The sequence below is a fragment of the Carcharhinus amblyrhynchos genome, chromosome 19 (assembly GCF_965287045.1).
Source record: "Carcharhinus amblyrhynchos chromosome 19, sCarAmb.v2.hapA, whole genome shotgun sequence".
Classification (NCBI taxonomy): Eukaryota; Metazoa; Chordata; class Chondrichthyes; order Carcharhiniformes; family Carcharhinidae; genus Carcharhinus; species Carcharhinus amblyrhynchos.
In genome coordinates this window covers 50077533-50098556 of record NC_137342.1, presented here as the reverse complement: position 1 = coordinate 50098556, position 21024 = coordinate 50077533, and the positions used below count along the sequence as shown (strand labels likewise).

Genomic DNA, 21024 nt, shown 5'->3' with positions numbered 1-21024 from the left:
AGCAAGAAAACTCTCTCTCTTCCCTCGTTTTCCTTCTGCTTCACAGCTAAAAGATACAGCGCCTTCAGGATGTGCAAAGTGTTTGCAACAATCAAATACCTTTGACGTTTAGTCATTGTTGTGGTGTAGGAACCATGCAGCCAATCTGTGCACAGCTAGCTCCCACAAGCAGGAGTATGATAATGACTCAATTTTATTTAGTGATGTTGTTTAAGGGATAAATTCTGGCCAGGACAATCTCCCCTTCCCCCCCCACTGCTCTTTTTCAGAACAGCATTATGGAGTCTTTTACATCTACCTGGGAGCACAGACAGAGCCTGGACTCACCTGAAACACAGCATCTCCAACAGTGTCGCACTCTCTCAGTCCCACACTGGAATATCAGCCTCGTCACTTTGTGCTCAGGTCTCTGGAGTGGGACTTGAACCCACGACCTTCAGACTGAGAGGCTGCACACTGATGCAAGTCCGACTGCAGAGTGATTGGTTGTTATCGATCACCTGACTCTCCATTGGAAGCCAGCCATGACAAAATGATGAGGGGAAGAGACAGAGTGGCCAGAACGAAATTGTTTTCCTTTGTGGAGAATTCTAGAACCAGGGGACGTATATTCAAGATAAGTGGCAGGAGGTGTAGAGGGATTGTGAGGAAGAACTTTCTTACACAGAGGGTGGTGGGTGTCTGGAATTCGCTGCCTCAGTTCCTGGTGGAGTCAGAGACCCTAAACTCTTCTAAAAAGTACCTGGATCTGCACCTTAAGTGCTAAAAGATACAGGGCAATGGGCAGTGTGCAGGAAGGTGGGGTTGGAAAGGACACCCAGGTGTCTTTGGGCTAGCATGGACAAGATGGGCCAAATGCGTTGTAACTTTTTATGGTACTGTGGTTCTATGAAGCCCTGCAGTGAAAGGCAAAGTTTTCCTCTCGAACTGCGATCCCTACATTTTTTTTCCATTGGAGAGATTGGGGAAGCGATGGCCTCGTGGTATTATCACTGGACTATTCATCCAGAAACTCAGCTCATGTTCTGAGGACCTGGGTTCGAATCCCACCACGGCAGATGGTGGAATTTGAATTCAATCAGAAATATCTGGGAATTACTGATGACCATGAAACCATTGTCGATTGTCGGAAAAACCCATTTGGTTCACCAATGTCTTTTAGGGAAGGAAATCTGCCGCCCTTACCCAGTCTGGCCTACGTGTGACTCCAGACCCTCAGCAATGTGGTTGACTCTCAACTGCCCTCCAAGGGTAACTAGGGATGGGCAATAAATGCTGGCCCAGGCAGTGATACCCATATCCCATGAACGAATAAAAGAAGTGACCAGTGAAAGATTTTGTCTACTCCCTGGGCATCTTCTCCGTCACCTTCTAAACACCAGTGAATAAAAACCTCTTTCATATCCCCCCCCCCCAGTTCCATGTAGCAAAGGTGAGTTAGCAAACATCTGATAACCAGTGTTGTCACCTCACTGTAAGTGGAACAGCTCAATCTCCACTGTGCCCTGAAGAAAAGAATTAACGGAAAAAATATAAATTAATTTAAAAAGATCTTGATTTTATATGCCTGCCCGTGTGAGTGTGGCTATGTAGAGGTGGCAGGGACATTCTTTGATGTTTTCGATCACAGGCAGCAGAGTAACAGAGACTGTGGCCAATTTAAACATTCACTCCAGTGCTTGGAGCCTGCAGATGGAATGTATTATTCAGTGTGGTTTAGAGGGTGGATTTGTATTCGGCTGGGTGTTCTGAAAGGGAAGGGATGGTTGGTATAGAATTCGGATCACAGCAATTTGCATTTTGGTCCCAGCCCATCGTAAAGGGAGAGTGACTCTGTTAAAGGTGTAACTCAGAACAGTCTGATGATTCCAAAGGTTTTTATTCGGGCCCAGGCTGTGCGCTTTGTTCTGCTGCTGTCATGGCAACGGCTTGATGCTCGCATTGTTTAGCTTGTGTATTCTCAACGGCATCAATCTCTGATTCTGGATGTGAACCATGCCAGCTGATCTCACCATCCTAATTAGCTGCATCTCCTGTAGAAGTCACTGCAGGTACTTGGAAAGGATTAATTCCAGACATTACAAGATAGACCTGATTACTGATTACTGTTCCTCTGGGATAGCGGCCTAGGGTGGTAGTTTCTCTTTACTTCAATTACACTATCGCTGCTGAATATCAATGTGTGTGTGTGTATCTCTGTGTATATGTGTGTGTATCTCTGTGTATATGTTGTATGTGTGAGTGTATGTATGTGTATGAGTGTGTGTGTGCGTCTGTGTATATGTGTGTGTGTCTGTGTATATGTGTGTGTGTGTATGTATGTATGTGTCTGTGTGTATGTTGTATGTGTACGTGTGTGAGTGTATATGTGTACATATGTGTGTGTGTGTTGTATGTGTGTGTGTATGTGTGTGTGTGTATGTATGTGTGTGTGTGTGTGTGAATCTCCTTCCCCAGTTAATGCGAAATCGGAATCTGTCTGAATGCTATAAATAAACTCTGAGGGCAGACAGAGAGGAAGAGTTTCACCATCAGTCCATCCACAATGGAGGAACCGAGTCTCATCTTGCCAGTGAGAGTTACTGAGAGAATAACTGGTGGTTGTTACGGCAGTTTAAAAAGTAGGATCCGCGCAATGTGTAATTCAGTTAGATTTGTATATCCATTTGGGTAGCACAGTGGTTAGCACCGCTGCCTCACAGTGCCGGGGACCCGGGTTTGATTCCTGGCTTGGGTCACTGTCTGTGTGGAGTCTGCACATTCTCCCCGTGTCTGTGCGGGTTTCCTCTGGGTGCTGTGGTTTCCTCCCACAGTCTGAAAGATGTGCTGATGAGGTTGATTGGCCATGCTGAATTCTTCCTCAGAGTGCTCAAATAGGTGCCGGAGTGTGGCGACTAGGGGATTTTCACAGTAACTTCACTGCGGTGTTAATGTAAGCCTACTTGTGACACTAATGAATAAATACATGAACTTTAAATGAATAAATATTATCTCCTAAAATCCCTGCAGTACAGAAGGAGGCCATTCAGCCCATTGAGCTTTCACCAACAGCAATCCCACTCAGGCCCTGTTCCCGTAACCCCGCATATTTATCCCTCTGACACTAAGGGGCAATTTAACATGACCAATCCATCTTACCCACACGTTGGACTGTGGGAGGAAATCGTCCAAAGAAAATGAAGTAAAGTTATTTAAATACAGCGTATAAAACAACAGCCTTAGCACTGCCGCCTCACGGCACCAGGGACCCAGGTTCGATTCCAGCCTTGGGTAACAGTCTGTGTGGAGTCTGCACATTCTCACTGTGTCTACGTGGGTTTCCTCCGAGCGCTCCGGTTTCCTCCCACAGTCCAAAGATGTGCCGGTTAGGTGGATTGGCAATGCCAAGTTGCCCCTTAGTGTCTCAAGATGTATAGGTTAGAGGGATTAGTAGGGTAAATACAGGTAAATATGTGGGGTTACGGGGATAGGGCCTGGGTGGGATGCTGTGTCAGGGAGTAGGTGCAGACTTGATGGGCTGAATGGCCTCGTCCTGCACTGTAGGAATTCTATGATTTAAACGTCACATTTTATGTACCCAGGACATCCCAAAGTGCTTTACAGCCAATGAAGTAGTTTGTAGCATAACCACTGTTGTAACGAGAAACTGTGGCAGCCAGTTCCCACAAACAACAATGGAAAAGGACTAAAAACCACCCAGATACAAAAGGCAACTCACCCACTTTTATTCAAATTAGTATCAAATCTTTTACACCCAGCTGAGAAAGCAGACAAGAGCTCGGTATAATCGCTCATCAGTAGATGGCACCTCTGACAGTCGGCAGTCCCTCAGCACTGACCCTCTGACAGTGCGGCACTCCCTCAGCACTGACCCTCTGACAGTGCGGCACTCCCTCAGCACTGACCCTCTGACAGTGCGGCACTCCCTCAGTACTGACCCTCTGACAGTGCGGCACTCCCTCAGTACTGACCCTCTGACAGTGCGGCACTCCCTCAGCACTGACCCTCTGACAGTGCGGCGCTCCCTCAGCACTGACCCTCTGACAGTGCGGCACTCCCTCAGCACTGACCCTCTGACAGTGCGGCACTCCCTCAGCACTGACCCTTTGACAGTGCGGCACTCCCTCAGTACTGACCCTCTGACAGTGCGGCACTCCCTCAGTACTGACCCTCTGACAGTGCGGCACTCCCTCAGCACTGACCCTCTGACAGTGCGGCGCTCCCTCAGCACTGACCCTCTGACAGTGCGGCACTCCCTCAGCACTGACCCTCTGACAGTGCGGCACTCCCTCAGCACTGACCCTCTGACAGTGCGGCACTCCCTTAGTACTGACCCTCTGACAGTGCGGCACTCCCTTAGTACTGACCCTCTGACAGTGCGGCGCTCCTTCAGCACTGACCCTCTGACAGTGCGGCGCTCCCTCAGCACTGACCCTCTGACAGTGCGGCACTCCCTTAGTACTGACCCTCTGACAGTGCGGCACTCCCTTAGTACTGACCCTCTGACAGTGCGGCACTCCCTCAGTACTGACCCTCTGACAGTGCGGCACTCCCTCAGTACTGACCCTCTGACAGTGCGGCACTCCCTCAGCACTGACCCTCTGACAGTGCGGCACTCCCTCAGCACTGACCCTCTGACAGTGCGCCACTCCCTCAGCACTGACCCTCTGACAGTGTGGCACTCCCTCAGTATTGACCCTCTGACAGTGCGGCACTCCCTCAGTACTGACCCTCTGACAGTGCGGCACTCCCTCAGCACTGACCATCTGACAGTGTGGCATTCCCTCAGTACTGACCCTCTGACAGTGCGGCACTCCCTCAGTACTGACCATCTGACAGTGTGGCATTCCCTCAGTACTGACCCTCTGACAGTGCGGCACTCCCTCAGCACTGACCCTCTGACAGTGCGGCACTCCCTCAGTACTGACCCTCTGACAGTACGGCGCTCCCTCAGCACTGACCCTCTGACAGTGCGGCATTCCCTCAGTACTGACCCTCTGACAGTGCGGCATTCCCTCAGTACTGACCCTCTGACAGTGCGGCACTCCCTCAGCGCTGACCCTCTGACAGTGCGGCACTCCCTCAGCGCTGACCCTCTGACAGTGCGGCACTCCCTCAGCACTGACCCTCTGACAGTGCGGCACTCCCTCAGCACTGACCCTCTGACAGTGCGGCACTCCCTCAGTACTGACGCTCTGACAGTGCGGCACTCCCTCAGCACTGACCCTCTGACAGTGCGGCACTCCCTCAGTACTGACGCTCTGACAGTGCGGCGCTCCCTCAGCACTGACCCTCTGACAGTGCGGCGCTCCCTCAGTACTGACGCTCTGACAGTGCGGCACTCCCTCAGCATTGTCCCTCTGACAGTGCGGCACTCCCTCAGCACTGACCCTTTGACAGTGCGGCACTCCCTCAGTACTGACCCTCTGACAGTGCGGCACTCCCTCAGCACTGACCCTCTGACAGTGCGGCACTCCCTCAGCACTGACCCTCTGACAGTGCGGCACTCCCTCAGCACTGACCCTCTGACAGTGCGGCACTCCCTCAGCACTGACCCTCTGACAGTGCGGCACTCCCTCAGCACTGACCCTCTGACAGTGCGGCATTCCCTCAGTACTGACCCTCTGACAGTGCGGCACTCCCTCAGTACTGACCCTCTGACAGTGTGGCATTCCCTCAGTACTGACCCTCTGACAGTGCGGCACTCCCTCAGTACTGACCCTCTGACAGTGCGGCATTCCCTCAGTATTGACCCTCTGACAGTGCGGCATTCCGTCAGTACTGACCCTCTGACAGTGCGGCACTCCCTCAGTACTAGGCTGGTGGGGAGAGGACAGTCCGGAAGTTTCCAAGCTTTGAGTGGAGGACATTCCCAGTCAGAAGGGGGTTTCTGATTGAGGCACTGCTCCCATCCCCTCACCATTCCCACCCAAATGTGCATTTTTCAGTCCCCTCCCTGCCCCTGTCAATTGGCCAATCACCTGCCAGTCTAAAAATTGAGGTGGGAAAGGGCCTTGGAATGGCAATGAAGGGGTCACCTCAGAGCTTCAGCTGGGGGGAGGGAGGACTCACCCCACCAAGGCCCTGCCCATTCCATCGTAAAGTTGCGTCTGGGCCTCAGTTGGGGCCTCAGCTATTTACCATTTATATAGATGATCTGGAGGAGGGAACCGAGTGTAGGGTGTCGAAATTTGCTGATGACACCAAGATTGGGGGAAAGGCAAATTGTGCGGAGGGTGTGGAGAGTCTGCAGAAGGATCTAGATAGGCTGGGCGAATGGGCCAGGAAATGGCAAATGGAATTTAATGTTGGCAAGTGTGAGGTGGTCCACTTTGGTAGGAAGAATGGTAGGAAGGACTATTACTTACGTGGCGAAAAACTGCAGCAGGCGACGGTGCAGAGGGACCTCGGGGTCCTTGTGCATGAGTCGCAAAAACCCAGCCTGCAGGTGCAGCAGGTGGTCAGGAAGGCGAATGGGATGCTGGCCTTCATAGCGAGGGGGATTGAATATAAAAGTAGGGAGGTCTTGCTGCGGCTGTATAGGGCATTGGTGAGGCCGCAGCTGGAGTACTGTGTGCAGTTTTGGGCGCCGCACCTGCGCAAGGATATTTTGGCCTTGGAGGGAGTGCAGAGGAGGTTTACTAGGCTGATACCGGAGTTGAGGGGGTTGAGCTATGAGGAGAGGCTGAATAAACTAGGCTTGTACTCGTTAGAGTTTAGAAGAATGAGGGGAGATCTCATTGAGACGTATAAGATGATGAATGGGATGGATAGGATAGAGGTGGAGAGACTCTTCCCGCTCAAAAAAGACAGTAGGACTAGGGGGCACAGCCTCAAGATAAAGGGGGGGCGGTTTAGAACGGAGTTGAGGAGGAACTTCTTCACTCAAAGGGTGGTGAATCTCTGGAATTCTCTGCCTGTTGAAGTGGTGGAGGCTGCCTCGCTAAATATTTTTAAGAAGCGGGTTGATGGGTTTTTGATAAGTGAGGGGATTAAGGGTTATGGGGAGAGGGCGGGAAAGTGGAACTGAGCCACGACAGATCAGCCATGATCTTATTGAATGGCGGGGCAGGCTCGAAGGGCCAGATGGCCTACTCCTGCTCCTATTTCTTATGTTCTTATGTTCTTATGTCTGGTTAGGGATGGTTGGATCCCAGAGGGAATCTTCTCCGTGCCCTCCCCCACCTCCTGTCCTTTCAACATGTCAACACTGAAACAAATGGCGAACGTTTGGAATTCTCTACCTCAGTTGTTGGGGATATTTAACACAGAGATCCACGGATTGTTGGATATTCAGAAAATCGAAGGATGTGGAGATAGATCAGGAAGATGGAGATGTGGTTGAAAATCAGCCACAATCTTACTGAATGCAGGAACAGACTCAAAGGGCTGAATGGCCAATCCAGCTCTTATTTTACATGTTTCGATGTTGTTCCTTTCATATCTGAGTTGAGCCTAAGGGATTGGAGAGACTCATTTTGGGCTTCAACAATTCTGCCTTCAAAAAACAGCCACAAAGACATGGGGGGGGGGAGTTTTCCCACCCCACCCGCCACAGGAATTGTAGTGGGTGGATGAGGGTGGCGGGGGGGGGCAGACCATGCAAAGGCCCATTGACCTCGGGTGGGATTTTCTGGTTTTGGGGCGAGCGTGGGCGGAAAAACCTGCCCCTATTCTTCGAGCTGCGAGACTGCACAGCAATCAGGGGCAAGAACGAGGGCAAAATCCTGGAACTCCTCCTCTAACAGCACTGTGGGTGTACCTACACCACCCAGACTGCAGCAGGTTAAAGAAGGTGGCTTTCCAACACCTTCTCAAGGGGCAGTAAATGCAGGGCCCGGCCAGTGATGCCCACCTAGTGTGAAAAGAATAAAGAAGACAAGTAAAACCCAAGTAGCGCTTGTGGCTCTCTCTGACTAAGTAACCAGGTTGAAGTCCAACGGGTTTATTTGGTAGCAAACGCCACTAGCTTTCGATGTTTACCCCAGTCCAACGCCGGCATCTCCACATCATCTCTCTGACTAACCCATATCCTGTCCTAACGGTGATGAATTCACCTCATTACTGACTGGAGTGTAAAACCACGGCTCCTGATTGTAAAAACACGCAGGGCTGCTTTTGATTGTCAAATCAAAACATGTCACCTTACATTTCTTTCCGTGCCTGTTTTACTTTTGAATGGAGAATGTATTGAATTTATGATGTCTTTATCATTACTGTGTAGGAGTAAGGAATCTACAGTATGTGGTAGTGGGACATTGCCATTCGAATGTGCCTCTCTGTGTGTGTGTGCTGTAGGATGGAGTGTAGTTTGCTTTTCCCCATTTGAATGTTAGACTATCTGGTGCGTGACAATCTGCAGATAAGGAAGTAATAAAGAGCTGAATTCAAAATGAAACAATCACACCACAGTGCAATATTTGTTTGCTATGAATATTTTTTTTACAGACACGAGCTCCGTGCCCCCCGTGGGCACCCTGTGGTAGACAGAGCCCTTGCTTATAAAAAGCACAAGTGCTGCGGAGGAGTGTTTCCAGAGCTAAGAACACACGGGGGATACAGTGCAGAGGCATCACAATTTGGAGCCTCCTCTGACAGTGTTGCTGGGCGGAATCTTCCGGTGTCCCCAGCAGGGGCAAGCATGGCGGGCGGGAGAACGTAACTTGGTATGAGGCCAAAAACCATCTTTCTATTGGTGGGACACTGAAGGCAGATTGAAGGCGCGGTGTCGAGATTCTCGGTTGAATAATGCCTCGAAGCCCTTTTAAGTGCATTAGTATCTCATGCATTGCCTGTTAAAAGGCCACCTGTTCTGTCTTGTTCTGTTAATGATCCAGGAGAATATTAACTAAGAGAGAGTCTGGAATTACAATCTCTAAGCAATTGTCGTGATTTATTACAAAAGAGTTAAACACTATGGAAGAAGCAACCAGTCTCAAGCCATTCTGCCCACCCCAGTAACGAGGGCTAGTCTGGAGCTCAAGAGATCCTGGCACTGTTTGCAATCCCTGCTCCGGGGTGAAGTCCAATATATTTGGGTTGAAGCCCCCATTTTACAGTGTGTTATGAACAACCTTACCTGAGACTTGGGACAGAGTTTTACCAGCATGCCCACCCCAATTTTGGGTGAGACTCGGAGAACGGCATTCTCCTTTGGCCTCAGGCAGGATCGTACGAACCTCGGACAGACGTTCCAGTAAAATTCCACCCTTGGTACCTGCTTGGAAAACATTATACAAAGATAGCAGTAGCAGGATAAGTATGATTGTAATGATACGATCATATGGTGCAAAACATTGTGTTCTGCCCATGGCCGCAAGGAACTACAAAAGGTTGTGAATGTAGCCCCAATCCATCATGCAAACCAGCCTCCCATCCATTGACTCTGTCTACACTTCCCGTTGCCTCCAGAAAGCAGCCAGTATAATTAAGGACCCCATGCACCCTGGACATTCTCTCTTCCACCTTCTTCCTTCGGAAAGGAGATACAAAAGTCTGAGGTCACGTACCAACCCTGCTGCTGGCAGACTTTTGAAAGGACCTACCTTGCATTAAGTTGATCTTTTTCTACACCCTCGCTATGACAGTAACACTACATTTTGCACTCTCTCATTTTCCTCTCTATGAACAGTATGTATAGCACACAAGAAACAATACTTTTCACTGTATTGTATATGTGACAATAATAAATCAAATCAAATCAAATAGCCACGTTTCATCCTTAGGTTCCTACAGCCTGGGTGTTATCATAAAATCATAGAACCCTACAGTGCAGAAGGAGGCCAGTTGGCCCATTGAGTCTGCACTGACCACAATTCGAAACAGATCCTATCACCATAACCTCATGTATTTACCCTGGCTAGCCCACCTAACACTAATGGGCAATTTTAGCATGGCTAACCCACACACACCCTGGACTGCGAGAGGAAATCAGGGCACCCGGAGGAAACCCATGTAGACACAGGGAGAATGTACAAACTCCACATAGACAGTAACCCAAGCCGAGAATTGAACCCTGGCACTGTGAGGCAGCAGTGCTAACCACCCTAAGTTGGCTGGTGAGTATATTAACTCCTTACACCTCACTGGAACTGAGCTCCCTGCCAGATTAAACTGCCCACCAGTCAGAAATGAGACTGTTCGCATTAATGACTGCGCAGAAGTAGTGTTCACCTGTTAAAGGTTAACTTCCTCCATGACTAACGGTGAGTTGCAGCTGCATTGTCCGGCTGGGGCATGTCTGTAAATCCCTGTCTGTGTTGGAGAGCGCGGTGTCAGTACAAGTTCCATGGTGGTGACCCAGGAAGGAACAAAGCAGTGTGGGTGGACAGAAGTGGAAGGGCAGGTGCCGGATAGCCTTTAAACGTGGCACACTGACCTGTGACCCCGTGGGGTAGTGATGGGGACGGTGACCACTTCCCCACCCCCACCATGTGAACACCTTGTGGATGCAATGAGGTCGACAACAGAAAGCTGTCCCGCCCCACAGCCAAAATCACTCCCGCATCCAGCAGGCTGGGAGTTTCCAGCCAGTGTCTCTGATCAGATGTGTTAATCTGCAACAAAAGCAGAAAATGCTGGAAAATCTCAGCAGGTCTGACAGCCTCTGTGGAGAGAGAATAGAGCCAATGAGCGGAATTTTCCAGTCCTGCCCACCATGGGAATTGGAGCAGGCGGGACAGCATCATGCAAATGTCCGTTGACTTTGGGTGGGATTTTTTAGTCTTGGGGCAGGCGCGACTGGAAAACCCCGACCATGGTTTGAATCTGGATCATTCTTCGTATCGGAGCTCCCAACGTGCAGCCTGAGATACTGACTGGAGATCCGTACGGTCTCATTCCAGCAAGAATCTCAGCTCCAAAGTTCACGTTGGGGGAAGTTCTCCTGTTAATGTAGCTTAAATATATACTATCACCAGCATTTGGGGTTTGAGGCCGGCAATAGGGGGGACGGGATCAGAAGCCCTGCAATTGGGGGATGGGGGGCAGTCCAGTAGGGGAGTGCCAATTGGGGATATCTGTGGGGGAAGCTGAGGGTTGTTTGTGGGGGGGGGGGTGTGGCTATTGGGGGTCTGTGGGAGGGGGTGGCAACTGGGGTGTCTGTCGGGGGACTGGGGGTTCTGTGGGAGGGGTTAGCTTATGAAGAGCGATTGAATAGACTGGGTCTGTCCTCGGTAGAGTTTAGAAGGCTGAGGGGGGGATCTTATAGAAACTTACAAGATAATGAAGGGGATGGACAGGGTAGAGGTAGAGAGATTCTTCCCGCTTAGAAAGGACAGCAGGACTAGAGGAAACAGCCTCAAAATAAGGGGGGGGGGGCAGTTTAGAACGGAGTTGAGGAGGAACTTCTTCACTCAAAGGGTGGTGAATCTCTGGAATTCTCTGCCCATTGAAGTGGTGGAGGCTGCCTCGCTAAATATATTTAAGTCACGGGTAGATAGGTTTCTGATAGACGAGGGAATTAAGGGTTATGGGGAGAAAGCGGGAAAGTGGAACTGATCCACTTCAGATCAGCCATGATCTTATTGAACGGCGGGACAGACTCGAAGGGCTAGATGGCCTACTCCTGCTCCTATTTCTTATGTTCTTATGTGGCGATTTGGGGGTGTCTGTAGGGAGGGTTATGGGGGGTGGCAGTCAGGAGGGTCTGTGGGGGTTATCTGTGTGAGGCTGTGTTGTGGGGGGGAAATAGCGATTGTGGGGGCGGTGTCCTTGGGGAGTTGACAGGGCACACGCCTAACAGTCTTCTCTGGTGGGCTCAGGTTCTCCCCCACCCCCACACTCCCCCAACTGGTGTGAAACTGGTTTGACAAAGTGCGGGAAAGTTACGCAGGGTAACTTGCTGAAAAACCGGAGTGAAACTGTCCAGCTTTCAGACTTTTGTGACACTTAGATTTTTTGGATGTAAGTTCTGCCCATGGGCTTAGATATGTACAGTCTGAGACACAGTCTTAAACATGTATAATCTTACCCGTGAAAGGTACTTTAATATGTACAGTAGTGGCACTGTTTCCATAGCAAAACACTTTTCAGATAAAATTGAAGGCTTAAAGCTGCATTATCCCATGGACACTTTCTCTCCCCCCCAAATACCACCCCCTTTATCCATATGCACCTTAACAGGTTGACATTTCATCATCGTATTCCCCACAGCAAGGTTAGAATTTAATGCCTGATGTATTGTGGATTGAATCAGTCCCCATGTCAGGTACCTGGTATCTCTGCAACCCAATTCCCGGGTCAGAAACGACACAGTTTGACGGTTGAATAAATTCGACCAAACCACCTGCTTCTGCTCTAACCCCAGAACAGCAGCAGCTCTGGCGAAACACGTCTCCCCGTGTACCATCTGCTCGCTTTCTGCAGTGAGATGCCAGTTCAGCCTGGTGCCAAGGGGCCTCGCTCTTGGGAATCCTTTCCTGGTTTTTAGACAGCTTATGTCAAAGGACTTTATAAAAGCTCGCTCAATACAGATCGATTTTAAATACGCAGTGATGTGAGAGAGGGTTCAGCCAATCAGAGAGAAACCGAGGGGGCGGTGGTAGGCGTTCCTCAGTGAGATTTATCATCAACATTTACAATCCGGTGGTTCAGGCTTGCTCACACTGTTTCCCTTAGTTTTACTTTAAAAACCAATAAATACGCTGGATTTCAGCCGGGGGACTGTTACTCCATATGTTTTAGAGAATTGCCCCTTCCCTGGGGGAGTGTCTGGTCCGTAGGCAGTAACAGCACTGTAAACAAGGTGAAGCATCTGCTCTCTCCAGGGACTGGAGAGGTCACCTCACAGCTGGTTAAACTGACTGCCACCTAATGCAAGTGGGCTGTTCAGCTGCAATAGGAATCACCCCTTTGGAAATATTTTACGCTGACCTGTGGAATCTTTCCTGTCACGTGATGGGAAGGGCTGGGGAATGTCAATTTAATGGATAAAGATGTGTCTGCAAGCGAGTGGAGCACTCATTGCGCACAGGTGGCCTGTTACTCAGGATCGATTCCAGGACCACACTCTCAGGCTAAAGAGTCAATCCTTTAAAACAGAGATGAGGAAGAACTCCTTCAGCCAGAGAGCGGTGAATCTGTGGAACTCTTTGCCGCAGAAGGCTGTGGAGGCCGGGTCATTGAGTGTCTTCAAGACGGAGATAGATAGGTTCTTGATTAATAAGGGGATTGGGGGTTATGGGGAAAAGGCAGGAGAATGGGGGATGAGAAAAATATCAGCCGTGATTGAATGGTGGAGCAGACTCGATGGGCCGAGTGGCCTCATTCTGCTCCTATGTCTTAGGGTCTTGTGATTCCAGCCTTGGGTCACTGTCTGTGTGGAGTTTGCACATTTCCCCGTGTCTGTGTGGATTTCCTCCGGGTGCTCTGGTTTCCTCCCATAGTCTAAAAGACGTTCTGGTTAGGGTGCAGTGACCCGAACAGGCGCTGGACCGTGGTGACTAGGGGAATTCCACAGTAACTTCATTCATTGCAGTGTTAATGCAAGCCTTACTTGTGACTAATAAATAAGCTTTAACTTTAATCGGGGATTTGTTTTATTAATTCATGGGACATGGGCGTCACTGGCTGGCCAGCATTTATTGCCCATCCCTCGTTAGCCGAGGGCAGTTGAGAATTGACCACATTGCTGTGTCTCTGGAGTCACATGTAGGCCAGATCAGATAAGGACGGCAGATTTCTTTCCCTAAAGGACATTAGTGAACCAGATGGGTTTTTCCGACAATTGACAATGGTTTCATAAGAACATAAGAACATAAGAAATAGGAGCAGGAATAGACCATCTAGCCCTTCGAGCCTGCCCCGCCATTCAATAAGATCATGGCTGATCTGTCGTGGCTCAGTTCCACCTTCCCGCCCTCTCCCCATAACCCTTAATCCCCTCTCTTATCAAAAACCCATCAACCCGCGTCTTAAAAATATTTAGCGAGGCAGCCTCCACCACTTCAACGGGCAGAGAATTCCAGAGATTCACCACCCTTTGAGTGAAGAAGTTCCTCCTCAACTCCGTTCTAAACCGCCCCCCCCCTTTATCTTGAGGCTGTGCCCCCTAGTCCTACTGTCTTTTTTGAGCGGGAAGAGTCTCTCCACCTCTATCCTATCCATCCCATTCATCATCTTATACGTCTCAATGAGATCTCCCCTCATTCTTCTAAACTCTAACGAGTACAAGCCTAGTTTATTCAGCCTCTCCTCATAGCTCAATCCCCTCAACTCCGGTATCAGCCTAGTAAACCTCGTCTGCACTCCCTCCAGGGCCAAAATATCCTTGCGCAGGTGCGGCGCCCAAAACTGCACACAGTACTCCAGCTGCGGCCTCACCAATGCCCTATACAGCTGCAGCAAGACCTCCCTACTTTTATATTGGTCACCAATGGTGACCATGGTCACCAATAAGTTCTTAATTCCAGATATTTTTTATTGAAGTCAAGTTCCACCAACTGCTGTGGTAGGATTCGAACCTGGGTCTGTAGAACATTAGCTGAGTTTCTGAATTAATAGACTAACTAGGCCATCACCTCCCCTTATGTCAAGTTGGCGTAAAGGAGCACTCATCATGCACACACAAGGAAACCCAGTAATACCAGTGGTGGTTTGTAGGGTGAGGAGCTATTCATCTGTAATGTCACTGTGGAAAAAATCTAAAACTGGGATTCTCCGTCCTCACCCGAGGCTGGGATTCTCCATCCTCACCCGAGGCTGGGACTCTCCAGTTCTGCTGCTGTGAGTAGAGATTTGTCTGAGCACCAGATTCTCCATTCTCGCTGGCAGTGGCAGTGGGTCTGAATGGCTGCAGAATTACTCTATTCAAAAGCGTTTACATAGTTACATGGGTATGATGGGTATAGAGGGATATGGGCCAAATCTGGGCAATTGGGACTAGCTTTAGGGTTTTAAAAAAAGGGCGGCATGGACAAGTTGGGCCGAAGGGCCTCTTTCCATGCTGTAAACCTCTATGAATGTATGATTCTGGCCTGAGTAAACATTGGCTTCTGGCATCTTTCTTCACCAGCTGATTTGAAGAATGTTGACATGGTAACAGGGAATGTTCATTGAATCATAGAAACCTACTGTGCAGAAAGAGGCCCTTCGGCCCATCGAGTCTGCACCGACCACAATCCCACCCAGGCCCTACCCCCATATCCCTACATATTTTACCCACAAATCCCTCTAACCTACGCATCTCAGGACACTAAGGGGCAATTTTTTTGCATGGCCAATCAACCTAATGCGCACATCTTTGGACTGTGGGAGGAAACCGGAGTACCCGGAGGAAACCCTCGCAGACACGAGGAGAATGTGCAAACTTCACACATGAACAGTGACCCGAGCTGGGAATTGAACCCAAGTCCTGGAAGCTGTGAAGCAGCAGTGCTAACCACTGTGCTACCATGCCCCATTGCCTAAAGATTGGAAACTAAGAAATGTTTTTAAAAGACATAGAAAATTAGAAAATAGGAGCAGGAATAGGCCATTCGGCCCTTCGAGCCTGCAGCACCATTCAATATGATCATGACTGCTCATGCACTTTCAGTATCCCATTCTCGCTTTCTCTCTGTATCCCTTGATCCCTTTAGCCACAAGGACCATGTCCAACTCCCTTTTGAACATATCTAACAAACTGGCCCCAACGGCTTTCTGTGGCAGAGAATTCCACAGGTTCACAATTCTCTAAGAAGTTCTTCCTTATCTCTGTCCTCAATGGCTTACTCCTTATTCTTAGACTGTGACCCCTAGTTCTGGACTTCTCCAACATGGAAACATCCTTCCCACATCCAGCCTGTCCAGTTCCATTAGGATTTTATACGTTTCTACGAGATCTCCTCTCATTCTTCTAAATTCCAGTGAGTACAAACCCAGTAGATCCGGTCTCTCTTCATATGTCAGACGAACAATTATAATTCGAGTATGTTTGGTGAAGATTGGCTGAGTTCGGCATGAGTGGGATAAGAGTTAGAATAAAGACAAAGAAAATTCCAGCACAGGAACAGGCCCTTCGGCCCTCCAAGCCTGCATCGACCATGCTGCCTGACTTAACTAAAACCTCCTACCCTTCCAGGGACCATATCCCTCTATTCCCATCCTATTCATATATTTGTCAAGACACCCCTTAAAAGTCACTACCGTAACCACTTCCACTACCTCCCCCAGCAGTGAGTTCTGGGCACCCACTACCCATTGTGTAAAAAATCTGCCTCATACATGTCCTTTAAACGTTGTCCCTCTCACCTTAAACCTGTGCCCCCCAGTAATTGACTCTTCCACCCTGGGAAAAAGCTTCTGACTATCCACTCTGTCCATGCCCCTCATAATCTTGTAGACTTCTATCCCCTCAACTTCTGTTGTTCCAGTGAGAACAAACCAAGTTTTTCTCCAACCCTTCCTCATAGCTAATGCCCTCCATACCAGGCAACATCCTGGTAAATCTTTTTTGTACCTTCACCAAAGCCTCCACATCCTCCTGGTAGTGTGGAGACCAGAATTGAACACCTATATTCCAAGTGCGGCCTAACTAAGGTTCTATAAAGCTGCAACATGACTTGCCAATTTTAAAACTCAATGCCCCAGCCGATGAAGGCAAGCATGCCGTATGCCTTGTTGACTTCTCCATCTGTGTTGCCACTTTCAGTGCTTGTGTATCTGTACACCCAGATCCCTCTGCCTATCAATACTCTTAAGGGTTCTGCCATTTATATTTCCTGTCTGTATTAGACCTTCCAAAATGTATTACCCGACATTTGTCCGGATTAAACTCCATCTGCCATCTCTCCGCCCAAGTCTCCAACTGATCTATATCCTAAGTTCCTCACCAAAAGGTGGAGATGGAAGAACGGTAAAGAGTTGACCTTGCTAGTGCGAAGCAAATGTTAGAGGAAAAGAAAATCTGCAAGATCAAGTCCATCAATCAACGTGACAAAAACAGATGATCTAGTCATTACCATGTTGCTGTTTGTGGGAGCTTGCTGTGCACAAATTGGCTGCTGAGCTTCCTGTATTGGAACAGTGACTATATTTCAAAAATACTTCTTTGGCTGTGAAGTGAGAACTTCTGGTTCAAGAAGCAGTTAGATATCTCACTGGAGGTGAACAGGATCATGAGATTATGGGGTGAAGGGGAAGCCCATCAAGTCTGCGCCGACAACAATCCCAGCCAGGCCCTATTCCCACAACCCCACACACTTACCATGCTAATCCCACTGACACCAGGGCCAATTTAGCATAGCCAATCAACCCAGCCCGCACACCTTTTGGACTGTGGGAGGAAACCGGAGCACCCAGAGGAAACCCACGCAGACACGGAGAGAATGTGCAAACTCCACACAGACAGTGACCTACGGCCAGAATTGAACCTGGGTCCCTGTCACTGTGATGTAGCAGTGTTAACCATTGTGCCACCATGCCGCCCCACTGACGGGCCAAATGGCCTCCTGCTCCTATTTTCCATGCTTCTATGAAAGTTGTTACATAAAGCAAGTTGTTTTTCTCTTAAAGTTGATTTATTTGAGAAGTCACCAGTCTCCTGTGGGCTGCATGTCAGATTTGGTCTGGAACATTCATGGAGTTTTTTTTTGGTTGGTTTCATTCTATTAAAGGCGCTATATAAATGTGAGTTTTACTGATTTTACAGCTCTCCCAAACCTGCTGTGTTGTCAAGGGGACAGTCTTAGCCGGACAGTGTGGTGTTTAAATAGAAAAAGGTGTGTGAGCAGCAGGTGGAGGAAGACAGCTAGTGATGTCGCCAGTGACCGTGTAACACAAAGAAAACAAACCTGTGCCCATGATACGCACTTTGTACTGTGTGTGTGTGTGTGTGTGTGTGTGTGTGTGTGTTTGTGAGTGTGTGTGAGTGTACGTGTGTGTGTTTGTGTGTGTGTCTGTGAGTGAGCGTGTGTGAGTGTATGTGTGTATGTGAGAATGTGTGCGTACATGTGTGTGAATATGTGTGAGAGAGTGTGTGAAAGTGTGTGCGAGAGATATGTCTGAGTGTATGTGAGAGTGTGTGTGTGACTGTGAGAGTGTGTGTGTGTGAGAGAGTGTGAGTGTGTGTGTGAGCGTGAGAGAGTGTGTGAATGTGTGTGTATGAGAGTGTGGGAGTGTGTGTGTGAAAGAGTGTGTGGGAGTGTGAGTGTGTGTGTATGAGAGTGTGGGAGTGTGTGTATGAGTGTGTGTGTGAATGAGTGAGTGAGTGTGAGAGAGTGTGTGTGAATATGTGTGTGTGGGAGTGTGTGTGTATGAGTGTGTAAGTGTATGTGTGTGTGTGTATGGGAGTGTGTGTGTGAGTGAGTGTGAGAGAGTGTGTGTGAATGTGTGTATGGGAGTGTGTGTGTGTAAGTGTATGAGTGTGTAAGTGTATGTGTGTGAGTGTGAGAGTGTGTGTGGGAGTGATTGTGTGTGAGTGAGTGAGTGTGAGAGTGTGTGTGTGTAAGTGTATGTGTGTGAGTGTGAGAGTGTGTGTGTATGAGAGTGTGTGTATGTGTGTGTAAGTGTATGTGTGTGAGTGTGAGAGTGTGTGTATGAGAGTGTGTGTAAGTGTATGTATGTGTGTATGAGTGTGTAAGTGTATGTGTATGAGTGTGTAAGTGTATGTGTGTGAGTGTATGTGTGTAAGTGTATGTGTGTGTGTATGAGTGTGTAAGTGTATGTGTGTGTGTAAGTGTATGTGTGTGTGTGTAAGTGTATGTGTGTGTGTGTAAGTGTATGTGTGTGAGTGTGTATGAGTGTGTAAGTGTATGTGTGTGTGTGTATGTGTGTGAGTGTGTATGTGTGTGTATGTGAGTGTGTAAGTGTATGTGTGTGTGTAAGTGTGTGTGTGAGTGTGTAAGTATGTGTGTGAGTGTGTATGAGTGTGTAAGTGTATGTGTGTGAGTGTGTAAGTGTATGTGTGTGTGTGTAAGTGTATGAGTGTGTGTGTAAGTGTATGAGTGTGTGTGTATGTGTGTGTAAGTGTATGTGTATGAGTGTGTAAGTGTATGTGTGTGAGTGTGTAAGTGTATGAGTGTGTAAGTGTGTGTGAGTGTGTATGAGTGTGTAAGTGTATGTGTGTGAGTGTGTAAGTGTATGAGTGTGTATGAGTGTGTAAGTGTATGTGTGTGAGTGTGTAAGTGTATGAGTGTGAGCGGCTGGAAAGCACGTGTGTGAACCCGGAGTGTCGGAGCAGAATGAGTGAGGTGGGGCTGGGATAAAAGTGCCGGATCGGGTAAAAACTCCTTTCATCATCACCATCAGAGTGCAAAGTAAGCACCTTGCAGCCGTCCTCCTGCTGTGTGACCTAATCGCAGCGGTCCGGTGAATAGCTCCCTTCCTGGTGCTGGATGCGCTGCCTGAGACGGGGATCATTTGTCAGGCAGCGCAGCTCCAGGCGTGTTACCCAGAGAGGGGGAAAGGAGCTGTGTGCAGCGCTGCCCATTCAAGTTAGGCAGGTTGATATGGAGAAGATTACACTGCTGTTAGCCTGGCCCTTCTTTACATGGGATGCCTGAGAGCTGAAGGAGCACAGCCGGGGAGTGGGGAATGTTATGAGGCTCACACAAAAATGGAAGGTCTTCTGTCTCCAATGCGTACAAAGGTAGGTAAATTTTTTAAAAGAAACCATCGCCTGTAGCCACTGGCAGGAGCTTGTGAGGAGAGTGCAGGGATGTTAACAGTGGGGAAAAAACTGCCTTAGCTTTTGTCTTTGCAAAGAATTGCTCTCCCTCTCTCTCTCTCTCTCTCTCTTGTCCGTTGCTTTTTAATCAGAATGTTATTGTGGAAAAGCGTGTGCCGGGAGAACATTGTGAATACAACTGGGAGGTTTTCTAAACGGGAAAGCCGGCTCGGTAGACAGCCATGTTTACACTTGCTTTTCATTCGCACGGCGGACAGCCTTACAGAGATCCCTGCTCAAACTGTGCAAGAGTCACACTCATCCCTCCCGGTGTAAAACTGAGCTGTGAGGGTGGGGGGAGGTAAACAGGAACAAGAGAGCACTTCATGGTGTGTGCTGACAGGGAATGTGCCGGTGAGGGTCCTTTCCCAGAGAGAGAGACTCGACTTTCAGAGAAGAATCTATTTTTATGTGAAGATTCTCTCAGAAGAGATGAATTCAGACTGGAAGCTGAGACAAGAGGGAAGGAGCTGGAACAGCGAGCTTTCTGTCAGCACATTTCCATCAACCTTCAAATAGTAACATTCCCACAGAAAACTGCTCAGACTCCCTCCAGCATTGTTTCCCCAGATTTAATTTCCCTCACACTGCTGAGGTGCTTACTGTCTGAGTTATTTTTTAAACTGATGGATATATTCACTCACTCACACCCACACACACACACTCACTCACACCCACACACACACACTCACACACCCACATTCACTCACACACACACTCACCCACATTCACTCACACCCACACACTCACCCACATTCACTCACACACACACACACACACACTCACCCACATTCACTCACACCCACACACACACACACCCACATTCACTCACTCACACCCACACACACACACTCACACACCCACATTCACTCACACACACACTCACCCACATTCACTCACACCCACACACACACACACTCACCCACATTCACTCACACCCACACACACACTCACCCACATTCACTCACTCACACCCACACACACACACACACACACCCACATTCACTCACACACACACTCACCCACATTCACTCACACCCACACACACACACACTCACCCACATTCACTCACACCCACACACACACTCACCCACATTCACTCACTCACACCCACACACACACACACACACTCACCCACATTCACTCACTCACACCCACACACACACACACTCACCCACATTCACTCACACCCACACACACACACACACCCACATTCACTCACACCCACACACACACACACACACACTCACCCACATTCACTCACACCCACACACACACTCACCCACATTCACTCACACCCACACACACACACACACACTCACCCACATTCACTCACACCCACACACACACACACACACACTCACCCACATTCACTCACA

The 21024-nt window shown here is 48.9% G+C and overlaps 1 protein-coding gene across 3 annotated transcripts in view; it reads left to right on the top strand.

Moving 5' to 3' along the window:
• Positions 1 to 21024, top strand: part of frmd4a (FERM domain containing 4A) — a 613918-nt gene that overhangs the window by 143244 nt on the left and 449650 nt on the right. The window contains exon 1 of one of the 3 annotated variants that reach the window (XM_080207763.1): positions 19220 to 19235. The exons of 1 other annotated variant lie outside the window; for it this stretch is intronic. Coding sequence is in view for 1 of the 2 variants with exons in the window: in XM_080207759.1 (XP_080063885.1) it covers positions 19469 to 19567 (99 nt within the window). In the remaining variant the exon portion in view is untranslated. Of the gene's footprint in view, positions 1 to 19219; positions 19236 to 19298; positions 19568 to 21024 lie in introns of those variants that run through there. One more of the 3 variants, XM_080207759.1, reaches the window with a different exon arrangement.